Raw genomic sequence first — 19,544 nt, 5'->3', positions numbered from 1 at the left:
TCCATCTGCAAGCTAACATCATGCAACGTCAACTTCACATCATGTACTTTGAACTCAACGTAACGTGTGTTTGGCATATCATCACAACATTGTGACTTATCATTATATTATCACAACTAAAGCACTTGTCATTGCAAGTCAACATTGCGCAGATTCAACTTAGCATATTGTAATTTAGAGTTAGGATTTTGATGACTCAATTCAACATCACGCGGTCTTAAGTTTACATTTTAAGCTGCAGCATAATGTATTGTAAATCTCTAATATGTGACAGCTGAGGCTTTCCATAGTATCACGCCTGGAAATCTGGCGTAAACCAGGCGTAAGTGATAGTTACGTGTCTAGATCTAGGCGTAATGGAGCAGGAAACGTAAATTTGTAGCATTTACAGGCGTAGAAAAAAGTGGTAAACCTGGCATAAATTGAAATAAGCCAGGCGTAAATTTTCCTACGGGCGCAAAACTGTTGGAAGGACCGCTAAATCATAATACCCATAATGCTTTGTTTAAAGGATCGTGGGAAATTTTTTCAAAATTTGGCTCTCTGGTATTAGCTTGCAAGAGTTGGACATATGGCAGCTTCATATATTCAGGGGAAATTAGCTTTTTTGTGCTTTTTGAAAGAACTTGAAATTGTAATTATGGAATCAAATTGATGAATGAAAATTGTGAAATGAAAGGAAAGTAGTATACATGGCCATGGTAAATAATAATTATGTGAGTAACTAAGTTATTATTTTTTAATTTTTTACCATTAATTTCAAATTCTGGAAACCCTCATCCTTGGATAATAACATTTATAAATCTTTCACAAGTTAAATTACAGTATTATCATTGATTTTTTTAGTTTAAATGACAATAATTTTCAAAACAACTTATTCAAAATGCTAGTTTTATTTCAAGAAGAACTAATTGTCATAATTCTTAATTAACCTTAAACTTATTTGAGCCAGTGTCCGTCTAATATTTATTAATTTATATTGCTTCTTCAATGGTTAATATTTCAAGTTTTATGTCAAACAGTGAGAACTTTAAGCAACCGTGAATACAAGTTTGTATCAAATACACACAGTACACAGCTAGGGTAATACACTGATTTAAATTAAGTGTAGTATTATGTAAGGACATAACGCCTGGTTTATTTATTGACCAGGCGTACTCATTTGCATATTACGCCTGATTTTCTGTCAACCAGGCGTACTCATTTAAATATTACGCCTAATTTTACGCCTGGTTGACGCCTGGACATGCATTCCTCAAACACTGCAATGACGCCAGGATAAAGTATGATTTCTACGCCTGGTTTCCGTGTCATTTACAGGCGTCACATTTCGTACAGGAACCTTTTCATTTGCTGTATTTCTAGTTTTCTTATTTTAGAACACATTTTTATATAAAACTGGTCTTGTACAAAATTTTAATACAATAAAGAGAAAAATACTTTATTTGTAGGTGTTTCTACTGAGATTTTAAAAGAAAACAAAATGTGATTCACGTTTGGTGTGTTTTCGCCAGCACCTGACCGTCAAAAATGCATCCTTTTGTGCACCAACTCATTGACGTCATTATATTTCAGAATACATAGTATCATTGGAGCCAAAGAAAAAGTATATACGATTTAAAAAAAAGGAAATGACTTCCCAGCTACATGCCAGGGCCTTTTATAGCTTGCTACATACGGAATGATTTTTGCTTGCTGTACGGTGACCATTATAATTGCAAACTTCTACCTGGAACTATTACACTTACATTATTGTAATAGTCCCAGCTTCTATTCTGGTGAAAAGTTTCTCATTGACAATCATACCACATCTTCTTATTTGTATGTATATATTTTTCAATTTTCTGAGCCGTTCAGATCTTTTCATTTTATAAAACGACAGTCTCTTTCATTAATATAATCCAATTTTGCAGAAGATCCATTGAAAATATATGAGTTTTACAAGTTTCTAAAAATCTACCTGTTTATTTTTAGAAACAGTTAGGCCTTTTCCTTTTCCCAGTTCACTTCCGAGAACAGTAATAGCCTGGAATACATTACCGAAATCGACAGTGAAAGCTCCAACTATATGGAAGCTTTCAAGACTGATTACATAGATGAAGGAATGTTTTTATCCTGCTCCAACTGTACAGCATGCACCATATTGTTTTTTTTATCTTTGGTCTTTTATTGTAAATAGACATTACCAGCACCTACGTAACGCACAAGTATTGAGTACTCATTACTGAGTTTTTTTAACTACTATATCAAAGAAGAAGAAGAAGAGTGTTGGCTTAAAAGACTTTTTTCTTCTTCGAATAAATATTAAATATGCTATCTGCAGAATGGTAGATACAATTCGGGAACATTCAGACTTTTTTAGATATACCTCCTTCTATCATCTAAAAATATTTTTTTCTCGTTTTCAGTCCTAACTATAAAGGTTGGAATTAGTGATTACTTATGAAGATAAATAAATCAAAAAAAATATACAGAATTTCTTGTCTTGGTGTCTTTCAATGTTAACGTTTAGGTCCAAGTTTTTTTTATTTCTTACAAACATATAATTCTTTAAAACTTGGTTGATTTTAATTAAATGACTAGCCTCGACTTTAAAATAAGAAGGAAATCCAATGAATAAATAATTCTTAAGTTTAAATGAATCCAACCGTAAGATAGATGTCCATTTAAGTCTTTAAATCTACCCATTCAGTCCTGAGTTGTGGCATCAGAAAAATTATTTTCCCGTCTAGATGAATGGAATTTATAACTTTTTAATTTGAAGTTTATCTATTGAAAAGTGAAAAATATAAATAAAACTACCATCTTTGTAGTTTCTGGTCCGTCCAAGTTTACGTAAATTTTAAGCATGTGATGATTAAACATAATTTGTTCAATGAAAATTCGAAAATCTTATTTCATGTAGGAGAAAATTTTTCAAATTTTATTTGAGACAATTATTTTAAAAATATGAGAAGAAAAAAATCAAAATTGAAAAATAATATTTCAAAACATGAGTAAAATATTTCTAATTTTATCTACATGTATGAAAAAACATTTCAAATTTAATTCAGAAAACACAAATGTTATTGAATAAAACTTAAATTTGAAGGAGTGAAAAAGAAATTGCAATTTAAAAATTGCCCTGTATATTTTCAGGTCCATTCTGGTCTTTGGTGCTACCATTATCAGTATTCGAGTTAACTATAGTTTCAAAAGCTTCTAAATGCACACAAATGTGCACATGATTTTTTTTTTTGAAATAAATATGGTTAAAATATCATTCCAGAACATGAATGTTGCACTGAAACGTTTTATTGGAGTATATTTGGGTATATTGGGGTAAAAAGTCATTTTGTGATCGTAAGCGGCTGACAAGAACGGAACAAGTTTCAATGAAAAAAGTGATTTAAAATTAAATATATTTATAAAATAAACTATTGTTGGTGTTAAAATAACATGGAAATGCCAAAAATGTTATTATTATTCAATAATATTTTGTTGAAACTGTTTTTTGATGTATATTGGGGTATATTGGGGTATGTTGGGGTATATTGGGGTAAAAAGTCGCACCCGAATTCGAAGGAGACTGCAAGCGTATTTCAATCTTTAGATAACCCAAAACTTGTCAGTGAAACTGCATAGCATCTTTCTGAACAAGAGAAAGAATCTAATGAGTCGAAAAAGACATAAGAGTGCTGGTAGAAACTCAGAACAATCCGATTCTAGCATGGATTCAGATTCAGATGAATCCGACGTTGAAGATTACATGTACAGGACATTGCCTACAGCGACAAGTGAATGGGACATATTATGCCTCCAATCTATTGACATTCATTACCATAATCATTTTCATAATTTGCCGTCTGACATTTTAGATATTGTTCATGCGAAAACGGGAATGTTTGGGCCGTTGACAGAAAAACAAGAAGAATTTACGAAAAATTTACAAAACTCTATCAGTTTCAGTTGCTCAATCACTGAAATAATTGGGATTGATTTAGACCTGAATGTTGAAACATTTATTCCAGAAATGGAAAAGGATATTGAGAAAAACGGAAGTTCATCAAGGTACACATTTAGAATGCCAGACAGGTGCCGAACCATACATGTAGCTCTGAGGTCCTTGTAATATTTTTAGAAATTTTGCAGACCATACATTGACAAGCTATGCATGGGGATAAACAATGAAAGATTTTGGAAATAAATGCGACCTGAACCTGGGTCACAATTTCAAAAGTTTTGAAATAGGTAAAATCCGTAGCTCTATGGTCCACAAATTGTCAAAAGATATCATAAGGACATAAGAGCTACGGTTCCGCAGCTAGTTGCCCCCAAGACAACTCACCCACTCTAATTTTGTACAAGACAACTGGCCCGCTATTTATTGGTTTTTGCATAAAAATCATATGTCAGAGCTTAGTCCCTTTGTTTTGTATAAGAGTCACATTTGAATTATATACATATATATATAAATAAGTAGTTACTGTAAAGATTTCAAGTTGTTTTATGCAACAATCTTGAACAGAAAATTCCAGAAAAATCATATAAGTCCTGGTCAACTACATATACATGTAAGTCATGTAAGTGTAGATTTTCAAGAGTATTCTATTAAGGTAGGTACAAAACATACAAAAGCCTGTTAAACATGTTAAAACCAATTCTAAGCTATTAAACTTCAAGATGTGTAACATGCATGTAATTCAGTGGTTGTCCTTTGTTGCTGTATATATCATATCTGTTTTTCGTTCATTATTTTGTACTTAATTAGGCCGTTAGGTTTCTCCTTTGAATTGATTACATTTGTCATTTTGGGGCCTTTTTTAGCTGACTAAGCGGTATGGGTTTTACTCATTGTTGAAGGCCGTACGGTGACCTATACAGATATATGTACACTCGTATGTAGTTGTTAATGTCTTTGTCATTTGGTCTGTTGTGGAGAGTTCTCTCATTGGCAATCATACCGCATCTTCTTATTTTTATATGACATGAGTGAGAAGAAAAATTGGGGAAAAAGGAAATTGGTGTCAGCTAATTGACCAAAAACAATGATACATGTATTGTTTGAACAAAACATTTTCTAAATTTGCTTTTTACAGGTTTATATGGTTTATGTAAAAAAAACTTGTCTGTTCCTTTTACTGCAGACAAAGACAATATACTAGAAATTTTTATATACATATATGTACTTCAATATGTTGAAGATGTACAGTCAGGGGTACTACTGGTACAAGTAATCCTTATTTACTTGAAGAAATAAATAATAATATACTTATATAAGTAAATTATAATGTTTGAATAATCTCCCATTAATTTTCTCAAAAATTTTTTTTACAATCCTGAAAACATTCTCAAGTTTTGAGATGTAAAAACATGCCTTTAACAATTTTTCTCAGGTTAGCTCATAATTTTTTATTAGAGTTCAATGTTTCATCTCATTAATTCAACAAAGAAACTAATTGCGCAAAGATCTTAAGTATTTGTGCAAGGCCTTCAAAAATTGCCCCTTTAGGGCTTGTAAATGAGCAGTGTTAAGAAATAACAGACAAATGAGATTTTCATTGTCCATGAAATTACACTTAAATGATGAGTAAAGACATCTGCAAAGGACAGACAATTAAAAGTTCTATTAGTCAGAGCGAAGAAGTCCTAAGAAATTCAAGAAAAGAAGATAGGATGACTTTTTTACTTGTATAAGTAAAAAAATCTGCATGTCTAAGGGACATAACTAAGCCAAAAAATAATTTACCTATACAAGTAAATGAAATACACTTGTATAAGTATCCTAAAAAATTATTTATATAAGTATATTAATATTTACTTCTTCAAGTAAATAAAAATTACTTGTACAAGTAGTACCCCTGACTAATGTAAGTACTGTATCATTTACATGTACAGGTACTTGTAAACATGATTTTTCATTTCCTATTGTTAATTATCTATTTTTAGATGGTGATGTTCCCTTGTCACCATCTTATGGTGTTTATATATCTCGACTTGTACGATTCGGTCGTGTATGTAACAACGTATTAGATTTTAGCGAGAGAAATTTATGTATTACTGAAAAATTATTACACCAGGGTTTTCGATATCATAAACTAGTCAAAACATTTACTAAATTTTATCATCAGTATAAGGACATCATTCGTAAATATAACTCAACATGCAGACATCTTATACGCTCGGGTATTTCACATCCAATCTTTTATCATGTTTATGGTAATATTCTTTACAAAGCACAAAAATGTCAGTATTCACCTCAAAAGCTTACAAAACCTTTAAACAGACTTATTAAGAAGGGATATAGTTACGATACTGTTGTCAGGTCATTAAAGATTGCATATTTTGGCTTTAATATTGATTCACTTATAGGGTCTTTGCATCGGAATTAAACATATTTATTCTAAAACCAGTTGTTGGCATGACACGGGTTATGTTCTTCTCATATATTTTATGATGGTATAATACTAAACCCCTAACAGGAGGGATTGTGCCTGATATTCATATGATGAAGACATAATCTTTCAATCAGTTTAATTGAGGTCTGGAGCTGGCATGTCAGTAACTGCTAGTAGTCTGTTGTTATTTATGTATTATTGTCATTTTGTTTATTTTCTTTTGTTTCCTATTCTGACATCGGACTCGGACTTCTCTTAAACTGAGTTTTACTGTGCGTACTGTTGTACGTTTGTTTTTTCTACATTGGCTAGAGGTATAGGGGGAGGGTTGAGATCTCAAAAAACATGTTTACCCTACCGCATTTTTTGCGCCTGTCCCAAGTCAGGAGCCTCTGGCCTTTGTTAGTCTTGTATCATTTTTAATTTTAGTTTCTTGTGTAAAATTTGGAGTTTAGTATGACGTCCATTATCACTGAACTAGTATACATATTTGTTTAGGGGCCAGCTGAAGGACGCCTCCGGGTGCAGGAGTTTCTCGCTGCATTGAAGACCCATTGGTGGCCTTCGGCTGTTGTCTGCTCTATGGTCGGGTTGTTGTCTCTTTGACACATTCCCCATTTCCATTCTCAATTTTATGGTAAATATAAATTTGTTTCTCTTCAACGTGGTCAATGTTTGAATAGTCTCCCTTTACACATCTAAAATAATTGACTTAAACAAGCATTTTTTACAACCCATGAAATGCTAGAGCTAGTTTGTTAAAGGGAAAAAATCACCTAAAATATGTTTTCCCGGTTTGGTAAAGATTTCAAACTTTTATCAAAAGAACAAAACAAGGAAGTTTACCATGTTTATTATGCAAATACATGTACATATATTTCAGTTAAAGTGCACAAGGCCTTTAAAACTTATTCCCTAAACGCTTGTAAATAGGCAGTATTAGACAAAAGAAATTTTCATTGCCCATGAAATTGTTTTTGTCCCCCACGTAACGCGTTGCGGGGGACATTGAAATACCTGGCATCCGTCCCTGTGTCCGTCCGGTCTTGTTAGCACTCTCACAGGTACAATTCTTGCCAGATTTTTATAAAACTTATACTATAGGTTAATATCAGCAATATCTCGAACAAGTTCTGTAATGGTGGCTGATTGACTTTTTGTCGAGCCTTCGACTTTAGTCGAAAAAGCGAGACATAGCGATCCTACATTCCGTCGGCGTCGTCGTTGTCGTCGGCGGCGTCCACAAATATTCACTCTGTGGTTAAAGTTTTTGAAATTTTAATAACTTTCTTAAACTATCCTGGATTTCTACCAAACTTGGACAGAAGCTTGTTTATGATCATAAGATAGTATCCAGAAGTAAATTTTGTAAAAATAAAATTCCATTTTTTCCGTATTTTACTTATAAATGGACTTAGTTTTTCTGCCGGAAAATATTACATTCACTCTGTGGTTAAAGTTTTTAAAATTTTAATAACTTTCTTTAACTATCCTGGGTTTCTACCAAACTTGGACAGAAGCTTGTTTATGATCATAAGATAGTATCCAGAAGTAAATTTTGTAAAAAAAAAATCCATTTTTTCCTTATTTTACTTTTAAATGGACTTAGATTTTCTGCCAGGAAACAACACATTCACTCTGTGGTTAAAGTTTTTAAAATTTTAATAACTTTCTTTTACTATTTTGGATTTGTACCAAACTTGGACAGAAGCTTGTTTATGATCAAAAGCTAGTATCTAGAAGGAAATTTTGTAAAAAAATAATCCATTTTTTCCATATTTTACTTTTAATGGACTTAGATTTTCTGCCAGGAAACAACACATTCACTCTGTGGTTGAAGTTTTTAAAATTTTAATAACTTTCTTATTCTATTTTGGATTTGTACCAAACTTGGACAGAAGCTTGTTTATAATCAAATGCTAGTATCTAGAAGGAAATTTTGTTTTCTTCCAGTTAACATTACATTCAGTCTGCAGTTAAAGTTTTTAAACATTTATTAGATTCATAAACTATCCTGGATTTTTACCAAACTTGGACAGAAGCTTCTTACAATCAAAAGATAGTATCAAGAGGAATATTTTTATTGATTTACTTCCTCATTTTTGTTGCGCCTGCGATTAACAGAAAAAGTAGGCGAGACACTGGGTTCCGCGGAACCCTTTCGAATTTTTTTAAAAGAGTTATGCCCCTTGGAAATATTAAAATTATGGAAAATGGCCTTGTTAGCGCTCTCATGGGTACAATTCTTGCCAGATTTTTATAAAACTTATACTATCAAACTATAGGTTAATATCAGCAATATCTTGGACAAGTTCTATAATGGTGGCTGATCCACTTTTTTAAAAGAGTTATGCCCCTTGGAAATATTGAATTTATGGAAAATGGCCTCGTTAGCGATCTCACAGGTATAATTCTTGCCAGATTTTTATAAAACTTAAACTATAGGTTAATATCAGCAATATCTTGGACAAGTTCTACAATGCTGGCTGATCGACTTTTTTTTAAAGGAGTTATGCCCTTGGAAATATAAAATTTAGGGAAAATGACCTTGTTAGCGCTCTCACAGGTACAATTTTTGCCAGATTTTTTTAAAACTTATAGTATATTTTAATTTGTTTTAAAGATAAAAAAAAAAGGGTTTTCTAGTTATTGCCCTTGTACCTTGGATAGATAAAATATGTGCAACGCGGGGCACATTGGAACTCTTTTCTTTTATTAAAAGAGTTATGCCCCTAGGAAATATTATATTTATGGAAAATGGCCTGGTTAGCGCTACAAAAAAAAAGTGTTTTATTTAGTTATTGCCCTTGTTCCTTGGATAGATGAAATATGTGCAATGTGGGGGACATTGGAACTCTCTTCTTTTATTTAAAAATATTATAGAGATACAATTAAGCACTCTGTTGACATGTTTAGAGCAATGTAGTCAAGATAAGTTCATCATGTTCATGAAAAGAAGAAAATAATTAATATGGGAACTAAGGGAGATATATAATTCTACTCATCAATTATTAATTTATTTAAAAATAAGGATAATTTATTGCCAATGAGGCAAATATCCACCAGAGTTCAAATGAAATATAAGCAATTATAGGCTACCATATGGCCTTCAACAATGAGAAAAACCTAAATCCTATTGTCAGCTATAGATATAATGCCTTGACATGAAACATGTGAAACAAATAAAAAAAGAAAACTAACACTCAGCCTAATCTATATCATGTATATTACAACAATTTAGGAAAAAAAAAACCAAATATGACAGACATGAACCAAGTATATGAATAAGTATAACCCTTGACTATATTAGATTGGTTCGTAATCAACGTGATGAATAATAATCAGAATTGATTAAATATGTGCATAAACATGTTAAAGATTTGTTGTTCTCTAATTTTTGTGCTATTTTCACATTTTTTGATCGGTGTGAGAAAAACATTTCTCCTCACTAGTGAGATATCTGTTCTTGGCAAATAATTGGTCGAAATTTTATTATGACATCAAATTTTCTTGGTTTCTTCTGAACTTCCATGAAAAAAGGCGACCATGCCTGATGACGTCACATATAAAGAACACAACTGTCTGCAAATCTTCGAAAAAGGAAGGATAAACATCATTAGAGAAACAGATTCCACCACTATAACTTGTGTATTATGATATTTCTCCACTCTCAACAGTTAAATTATGATTATTTAAAAAGCTTGGCAAGCCTGGCACTTTCAATATTAAAATTTAACTGTCTCGAGTGGAGAAATATTGTAACACACTTGTTGCTGTGGTAAAATCTATATTTCCATTGAAATCTTAAATTGTTTTTGTCTGTTGTAGTGATCCTTTAACTGATGTGTCAACGGTTGTAGATGATTTCATCAATAGTACAATAATAATGATGAAATACCAGTCTTCATACCTGAAAACGATCCATAAATATGGGAAACAAAGCATACCACCTGTACCAAAGGATATTTTTGCAGACATTTTCAAAGCTTTCACGAAGATGTGTTGTCTTCTTCCTGTGTAAGTCTTAGTAACTCTAAGGCCAAATTTGTTTGATTATAAAGTACTTTTAATGGATTCTGATCCTACATGTACATACATGTATGTCATGTATGTCTTACTCACAAACAGTCCTAGAAAGTCCTGATTTAAAAAAACATGAAAAATAAGGAAAATTTCTGTCTTGATTTTTGGCTGTTTTCTTTTATCATTAATTACTTGTAGTGTTTGTCATGCTTATCCTACTAAATGTTTCACCAAATATGGCATAAGATAAAAGCTAAATTTGAAATCCAAAACGTACAAAAATGTATAGATGAAAATAAGGCACTTGATCGAAGATGGATGGATGGAAAGATTGGTTTTATGCCTAGTTGCAACTATTACATGCATTTTAGGGCAAGAACTTAGAACATGTTTATGTGATATATGTTAATGATTCCTACTAAGAATGTTGGTCTAGCATTAAGCACTCTGCATTTTGAATGCGATATATATTTTCAAATTCTAATGCAACATCGTATGTAAAGTTCATTTTGATTGGATAACGTCACCAATTTTTATGGCATCAATTCACCATTCATGCTATAAAAATGTATGTGCAAGTGCAAACAGCATATGACAGATATTAAATGTATGATTTAGCATTGTTTTTTGTCAGTTTTATTAGAATAGAGATAACAATATTGGATCTTTTTAACTCTGACAGCATTAACATGATCAAGTGGTGATTTGATGGTTGCAAATACTGGTTTTCTGGCTCTGCTAAAGCGTCAACAGTAAACTTAATTTGCGACCTCCATATCACCAATTGCTGCCATCAAAGCTTAAAATCCAATACAGCTATCTCTTCAATGTTATTGTCTGCAAGTCAACAAATTGACATACACAAAGAAACATCATTACAACTCTGAGCCAACCTGTTTTTTCTTTTACATGAAGATCAAAATATGACATGCTTAGCAGAAAAGCAGTGAATACAAATTGAAAGACTTCAGTTCAACTCTGCTTGATACCAGTATCTGTCAATTTTAGAACTAGCATGACAAGTAAAATAAATATGTATATATATATATTGCAGAACAGGGACAGACAGATCTTTATTTGATTTTTAACATGCAGGTTGACGGTCAGGCACAGCCTATCCACTTGTCAGACATGATAACAGTATCTTTTAATTTATTAACATGTGAAATGACATTAGAATTTCATGTTTTTCAGACCAGGCTCAGCATGGAGATCGATTATTAATATTCATCGAGTTGATGTCACGTCAGCCTCTGATGTTGTAATTATGACAAAGGATCATCTGCATAGTCAATTTCCAGAAACTTCATCTGTTGTGTCCATTGCAGAGGTAACATAATAACACTGCAACTTGTTTAGAATTCGTCTTTTGTACTTGCCTTCTGCCCCACTGAGGGGCAGATAACTCCTCCCGAATGAAAACGAACCATTGACTTAAAAAATACCCTTGTAGAGTAGGTTCAATTTTAATGATAAAAAAGAAATGACATGTTATAATCTATATGATAGACACAGGAGAATTTAAGAAGCCCATCCCCACTGTCTTGACAATGGACAAATGGAGTTGATAAAACAATGTGAGCTGTATAAATTAGGTAAATCCCATACATATTCTTTTATAATAGTAAAGTTATCTGGGATAGAGTAATCTCCACTTTATATATGGACCTTGTAAAAAATCAAATTATCCAAAATATGCTCTTTCATGTCTGTATTTATCATGTTTATTTATAACAGATGGTATTTTAAGAAAAAACAAATAGTTTTTGTCATTCAGATCAAAAGTATGGTTGACAGTTCTCTCTTGTTTGTCAAAGTTTGTATATTTTATTAAAGATCCAGACCGATTGTGTTTTGCTTTTTTATAATCCATGATGCATGACAAAAGACATCCCCATCTACAGTAAAAACTATTTCCAATTTTCTTTTAAGTAAAGTTAGTGTTTAGCATTTAAAGTGCTATCAAACTATTATTAATACTTTTATGAAACTCATTTCATTCTAGTTAGCAGAAAAATATGGCACTTTCACCATAATCATCATATAAACCTTAAGTCTTTTAAAAAATGCAACTAAAAAGTGTGAAGATTCAGTGTACATGTACATAATCTAAGGTCACACATTGCTGCAAACCTTAAAGAGTTTGAATATTCATACAGTCAGGGGTACTACTTGTCCAAGTAATCTTTATTTACTTGAAGAAGTAAATAATAATATACTTATATAAGTTAATTGATATATAATGTTTGAATAATCTCCCCTTAATTTTCTCAAAAACTTACTTGTATAAGTAATTTTTTTTATAATCCAACAAAAATTCTCAAGTTTTGAGATGTAAAAACATTCCTTTAACAATTTTTCTCAGGTAAACTCATAATTTTTTATTATAGTTCAATGTTTTATCACATTAACTCAACAAAAAAAACTGATTGCGCAAATATCTTAAGTATTAGCGCAAGACCTTCAAAAATTGTCCCTTTGGGGCTTGTAAATGAGCAGTGTTCTGAAGATAACAGACAAATGAGATTTTCATTGTCCATGAAATTACACTTACATGATTATTAAAGACATCTGCAAAGGACAGACAATTAAAAATTCTATTAGAGCTATTAAAGAACTCCTTAGAATTCAAGAAAAGAAGATAGTACGACTTTTTTACTTGTATAAGTAAAACAAATCTCAATGTCTAAGGGACATAACTAAGCCAAAAATTAAATAACTATACATGTACAAGTAAATAAAATATATGTATTCCTGAGAAAGGCTATATGTATTTCTGAGAAAAGCCTACATGAATGTACATGATGTATGTGTTGAGGGTTTTGAAACAGTGATTTTCCTAGTGCTCAGGGGAATGGGCTCAGAGCCCATGCATGCAATTGAAAATAAAAGTTCTTGAAATGTTGGCTTAGGGGAAATATATTAGTTACTTTTTACAGAGGGCACACAGCGTTAGTGGTGTGCAACTTGCTATGGGGGTTTGGGGACATGCCCCCCATGAAATAAAAAAAAAATTAGATGCAAAATCCTGCATTCTGACAGGGGTTAAAAAAATTTGTTACAGCTCACTAGCCTAGGACTTATTGGTAGCAGGATTTTACTAGCCCTGTTGAAAGAGCTGCTAGCCCATCAAAACTGACCTGCTAGCCCGAGTATACCTTACAAATTTAGAGTGGGTGTCCCTTGTTTTGAATGCGGCATTATACACGGTATTTGATAAAATAAATCAAATAAATTTTTGTTTTATTAATTATAACAAGGATCTCTAGACATCTTTTTGGATATCCCTTGTACTATGGGTTGTTAAATATTTTTGGGCACAGAAAACATGTTCATTGATATTGTCATGTTAAACCAGCACTACAAAAGTCTAAAAGTCTGAAAAGCATGAAAAGACCAGTTTTTGTCTTAATTTGCATGAACTTTTACTCGACATTCTCCAAAAGTATGACTTGTGTCTTAATTTTTCTTGACAAATTCTCATTTATATTAAATTTGTATGAAATTTACTCGACATATTCTCGACATTCTGAATATGGTCTTAAAATTTCTTGACAAATTCTTGACATTTGAATACTGTCTTGAAATTTCTCGACATTCTTATTTTTTCTCGGTATGGCTTGACATATTCTGAACATTTTGAATCGTGTCTTAAATTTACTTGACAGTTCTGAGTTTTACAAATCATGACCAATATTCATGATATAACTTTAATCTTTATTTCTCTTTATATGATATACTGTTGTTTCAAGTTACACTTCTTTACAACAAAAATAAAAGTTGGGCATGTAAAATAATTGAAAATTTGGGTATATAAATATTTTTACAAATGCAAATATGGCTATGAAATCTAAAGTATAAAATAATTCAAATGTGGGTGTGTTGATATAAAACAATTTCAATGCGGGTTTTTAAATAATTACAAATTTTGATTCCTAAATCTTATAAATTAAATGATTCAAACCAATCATACTGTAGACATATTTCATTCTACATTCATAATATTCAATGTTGATATGGTAAATAATTATTATACCAAAATGTGGTTTATATAAATAGCAAATTATGATGATATACAAATCATTCATTTAACAGAAGAAAAATTTGTGTAATGTCATCTGTTGGAATATATTAAGTATTACACATGGACAGGATGTTCCCCATAAAATTAAGGTATTCCACACCCCACAGTATACGCAACTGTCAAATAGAAGTTATTGCTTTACCTGTAATCAGCCATACAACTTATCAGTTGACCGACCATGCCACTACAATTTAAAAAGTTTGTTGATAGATGAAAATGAAAATCATCATTTTGATGAAAAAAAATTGAATTGAAATGGATTTTCTTCATCAAAATTATGAAATTAATTATTTTAGCATAAAAACAAATTGAATAATTCCCAAAGATTAAAAAAATATTATTATCTACTCCAGGAATAATAAAAAAAATGTATTTATAATGGGTCCCATCAATGATTTCTATAGAAATCATCGGTCTTATGAAATGGTTCTCAAACAGACATTCATAATATAGATCTAAACATTTTTTTCTTTTCAGGAAGGAGTTATCACAAATATTTATTTTTGATAAAAAATTATAAAATTCAACACTCAAATTTGAATAAAAAATGTTTTTGGGTTGTTCTAAAAAATGAATAAGGTTTTTGAATCAAGATGGGAACAAATTCTTTGACCTAAACGAAATCCCCCCCCCCCTCTTTTTTTAGCCACACAAACCCAAAAGATGAATTGTGGGGTCCAAAAGAGATACAAGACACCTATTTTAGTAAAGCAAATTTGACTGGCAGTTTTGCGAACGGCAAAAATCTAAATGCTGTTTGTCAATACCTTCGACTTATATTCCAAGTGAAAACAATTACTTAAATGTTTAATAAAAATAAATCAAAATTAAACTACATGGGGGATTATTCAGGGTATTCCAACTTAGTTGCACCAAAAGGGTATCTTACTATACCAAATTAATCCTTGATTCTTCAAAGTTTAGTTTAGCCATAATAAAAAGGAGTATATAACAGCAATAGAATGTAATAAACAGTGCAGAATAAGTCTGTTCACATTTCAGGCGAAATTTATACTGTTGAGATAGTGTCAAGACATATTTAAGACTGTCAAGAATGTGTCGAGACATATTCAGACATTATTTAGAATGTCAAGAATATGTCGAGACAAATTTCAGACATTATTAAGAATGTCAAGAATATGTCAAGACAGATCGAGACAAATTTAAGACAGTCAAGAATTGGTCGAGACTAATCCAGACTCTTATCAGATGATACAGGAAGTGTCGAGAAATTTTAAGACAATGTTCATACTGTCAAGACACTTGTCAAGAAAAATCAAGAACCTTATTAGACAAATTCATACTATGTCAAGAATTTTTAAAAATTATTCAGACAAATTAAGAATGTCGAGTAAAAATTCATGCAAATTCAGACAAAAACTGGTCTTTTCAGACTTTTTGACTTTTGTAGTGCAGTGGTTCAATTCGTATATTTGTTGTTCCCACATAGAAAGCAGACTTTTTATCAGCATGATCAGGAAAATCACGGCAATATTCACAAAACATCATCTCTTGTTTATCATCAGTAACAGTCGACCTTGCCCATGGGGAATCTTTCTGTCCATGACACTATAAATGTTTTTTTCCGCTTTTCCTGGTCGTATTTGGCATTTTTTTGGATAAATTTTCAGCCCCATTACCCCCTTCATCTACCGTTTTTCGTTTTGAAACTGACAAAGTTCCTGTGGTGGCCGTACTAAAATGTTTAGAAATAATTTGTGCATGGTTTCAAGCTCCAATTAACAGCTGTCCGACAAGACAGGTCAATATCGATCATTACATCATACACCCAAGTACCATTAATTGAAAATCTCGGCATAAGCAATGTACAATACCCCCTGTACTGAGAAATTGATATTGAAAGTACATGAAGTACGTGAATTGCGATCAGAACATGATACCGGTCCACCCTGGGTTAGTTGTTCTATTTTTAAAACATGTAAAAAATCGGTTCAAATTCTTGGAATCCCGGATGACGTACATAATTGAATCTCATTGGCTAAGATAGAATAGTGATGAGGGGATTTTCCACTTACTATTTTGGAAATGCCAAGAATTGTTTGTTACTAGTCCGTCGGGCATATTCGGTTACAAGTTTTAATTGCCCGAAGTGTAAAAGTCTAGTCCCGGGCGTCGGGCTAGTGGATTTTTTAACCCCTGATTCTGAGGAGGAATATCTGCATGAATTGCAAACATGGCAAACAAGATTCAAGAGATTTGTAAACAAGAAACCATGATATGACACCAACAAATTCTCGCAACTATCTCTACATATAATTGGGAATTTTAGAGCTGAAAAATGGTAAAAAAAGAGCATATTTCTCCTTGGGATTGGGGCCAAAATTCGGACCCAAAATGAGGATTGGATTAATTATTATCCCTGTGAAATGTCATGACTGTGGCCAAAACACTTGATTTGCCCGGTGTTAAAAAAGGCTGTTTGAACATATTGTGTTAGTGAACATTATGTGATTTTTGTGTCACTGTACAGTGTAGTCATGGATACCATATACTAGTACTACCTATAATATACAGTTCTGGTCTGTGTTACTGACCTCCCGTCCCGCCATTCAACTGCCCAGTATTTGTTACCCTATAAAGTTAAGGTTTTTAGGTGGTACATAGGGAACTAAACACCTAGACTAAAATTAATTTGGCTGCTTAATTTTCATAAAATTTTAACAAAATATTTACTATTTCCCTTTGACAAAAATATAAAAATTAAAAATAAATTGAACCACACACTTTATCTGAAAAATTTCATTGTATATAGAGCAGTTTGACAATTTTGATCATTGAAAAGCTTAATATTTCCTTTACAGTAGAACGTGTTTAAATTGTTCAGCTGATTTTTACAGAGTTGTCTCCCTGTAGTGTTATGTAACACCTTAAGGTAGTTAACAATGATTTGGAGTCATTTTTAAATGTGTGCCTTATTAGGGTTATGACCAAATTTCTAGTTTCCGACACTGATCATGGGCTTTTGAAATTGTTCATGAGTGCTTGATACTAGGTACAGCAAATTTTTAGTCCCCTACCGACGAAGTCGAAGGAGACTTTAGGTTTGCACTCCGTCCGTCTGTCTGTCTGTCCATCCGTTAGTCCGGCAAATCAGTTTTCCACACTTTTTTTCTTCGTTCTTGAAGATATTGATTTAATATTTGGTATATAGTTTTATCATGACAAGTTATAGATCAAGTTCGAATTTTGTTCTGGTCTGATGATTTAGTCGAGATATTAATTACGATCCATTAAAAAAATCCATATCTAATGTTAGAGTACTATGTTAAACCATATTTCTGTACAAAGGGAGATAACTTATATTTTAAAAGACATTCTTTGGTAAATTGTTTGAAGAATTTTGTGCCAGGTTTGTTTGTTATTTTGTATAACTGTATAAACTAAATTTCTGAATGCTATATATATAATTTTTTTTTATTAAGTGAAATCCTTTATTCAGATAATAATCTATTTTTATTAAGGTATATATTTCATTACATTACATTGTGTAGATAAAAGATGTGACATTTTATAGATAAGTTACAAAACTATATATTAGTTTTTGACAAATGAAAGAAAAAAATATTTGGAACTATTCATTTCTACTCATAATTGTAAATACCTTGCAAATCTGTTAAGGCACACACTCTCAGTCTAAGCTATTTGAAACTTTGACCAATTTTGCTGTTATAATTAATGTTGCACTATGAAAACACTGCCCCTGGTGAGGTGGTAAGAACTCACAGACATCTTGATTAGCAGGAATAGTTACACATTTTGCTATTCTTGGTGCATTTTTTATTTTACCATATTTTTAAAGTGTTACGTTACTCTATTTTAGTCATAATTCATTTTATGTTCATAGGAATGTTCATTTAGTATATGAATGATTGTAACCAAAATTTCTAGGCACTATACATGTTGTATTGATGTCTGTTGACTTGAATTTTATTCAACTTATTTCAGCTCAAAAATTTAGGTGTTTTTACAAAAAAATATGATTATAATGATGATGAAGAACCAACAATTAAAACTCATAGTACATCATCTGATTCATCTGAGCCAAAAGATGCAGACGACATTGAACCATCTGTTCATGAAAAACCAGCCATTCTTAAAAGAGTTGGTCAAAAGGTTCTTGGACAGCATGGGGGAGATCTTTTACTACATCAGTCTTTATATAGACAAACTCTTGACGAAGAAAGAAGCATGAGATATATTCCTGGGATGATTGTTATTGGAACGGAGGTAAAATTAGACAAATGAAATTAAATGTTATATGTGTTAACTTAATGGATATGTAAATATGTAAAAGAAGATGTTGTATGATTGCCAATGAGACAACCCTTCGCAAGAGACAGAATGACACAGAAATTAACAGCTATAGGTCACCCTACAGCCTTCAACAATGAACAAAGCCCATACCGCATAGTCAGCTATAATGTACTATATATTTAAGTTCGTGTTTTAGTCAGTTAGGAGAAATCACAGTGATATTTGGAAGGCAGTTTAATTATATTAGAGTAGGAATATTTAATTTAATCAGAATTATTAAGCACCACCCTCAAAGTCATATTCAGACTTTAAACATTTGTAATTTTAAGAAGTTAAAAGTGTTGCCATTTGAATATAAATATTTTACCATAACAATTACACACAATTTGTTTGTGTGTCAGCAGTATATATTTTTTCAGTCAACCTTAAATTCTAATGCAACATTGTTTGTAACGTTCATTTTGATTGGATAAAGTCACCAATTTTCATGGCATTAATTCACAATTGATATTATGAAAATGTTCATGCATGTGCAGACTATGCATCACAGTTTTTAAATGTATAATTTAACTTTGTTTTCTGTCAATTTCATTAGAATGGAGATAACAATCATGACAATGTTCTTTTTTAGCTCTGAAGGCATCAATTGGTGATTTTACAGACTCGGCTTACCCTTCATCAGTTAACTAAATTTGCGAACATTAAATCACCAATTAAAGCAGTAGGAACTTAAAATACAATGTGCTATTGCAAGGATTTCAGATTTTGAAAACTGAAAATAACTT

General features: G+C 31.7%; 2 protein-coding genes across 5 annotated transcripts in view; one reads left to right on the top strand and one right to left on the bottom strand.

Annotated features, from left to right (window-relative positions):
• LOC127724368 (fibrinogen-like protein A) overlaps positions 1-19,544 on the bottom strand; it is a 432,225-nt gene that overhangs the window by 282,976 nt on the left and 129,705 nt on the right. The gene's annotated exons all lie outside the window — the stretch shown is intronic.
• Positions 3,560-19,544, top strand: part of LOC127724369 (uncharacterized) — a 205,814-nt gene continuing 189,829 nt past the window's right edge. The window contains exons 1-4 of one of the 4 annotated variants that reach the window (XM_052231322.1): positions 3,560-4,050; positions 10,206-10,394; positions 11,595-11,730; positions 18,451-18,732. In XM_052231322.1, the coding sequence (XP_052087282.1) occupies positions 3,653-4,050; positions 10,206-10,394; positions 11,595-11,730; positions 18,451-18,732 (1,005 nt within the window). In that variant the 5' untranslated portion in view covers positions 3,560-3,652. The remainder of the gene's footprint in view (positions 4,051-10,205; positions 10,395-11,594; positions 11,731-18,450; positions 18,733-19,544) is intronic. The other 3 variants (XM_052231319.1, XM_052231320.1, XM_052231321.1) reach the window with 3 other exon arrangements.

The sequence above is a fragment of the Mytilus californianus genome, unplaced genomic scaffold, assembly GCF_021869535.1.
Source record: "Mytilus californianus isolate M0D057914Y unplaced genomic scaffold, xbMytCali1.0.p SCAF_14, whole genome shotgun sequence".
In the NCBI taxonomy this organism is placed as follows: Eukaryota; Metazoa; Mollusca; class Bivalvia; order Mytilida; family Mytilidae; genus Mytilus; species Mytilus californianus.
This window is presented reverse-complemented; position numbering and strand designations above follow the sequence as displayed.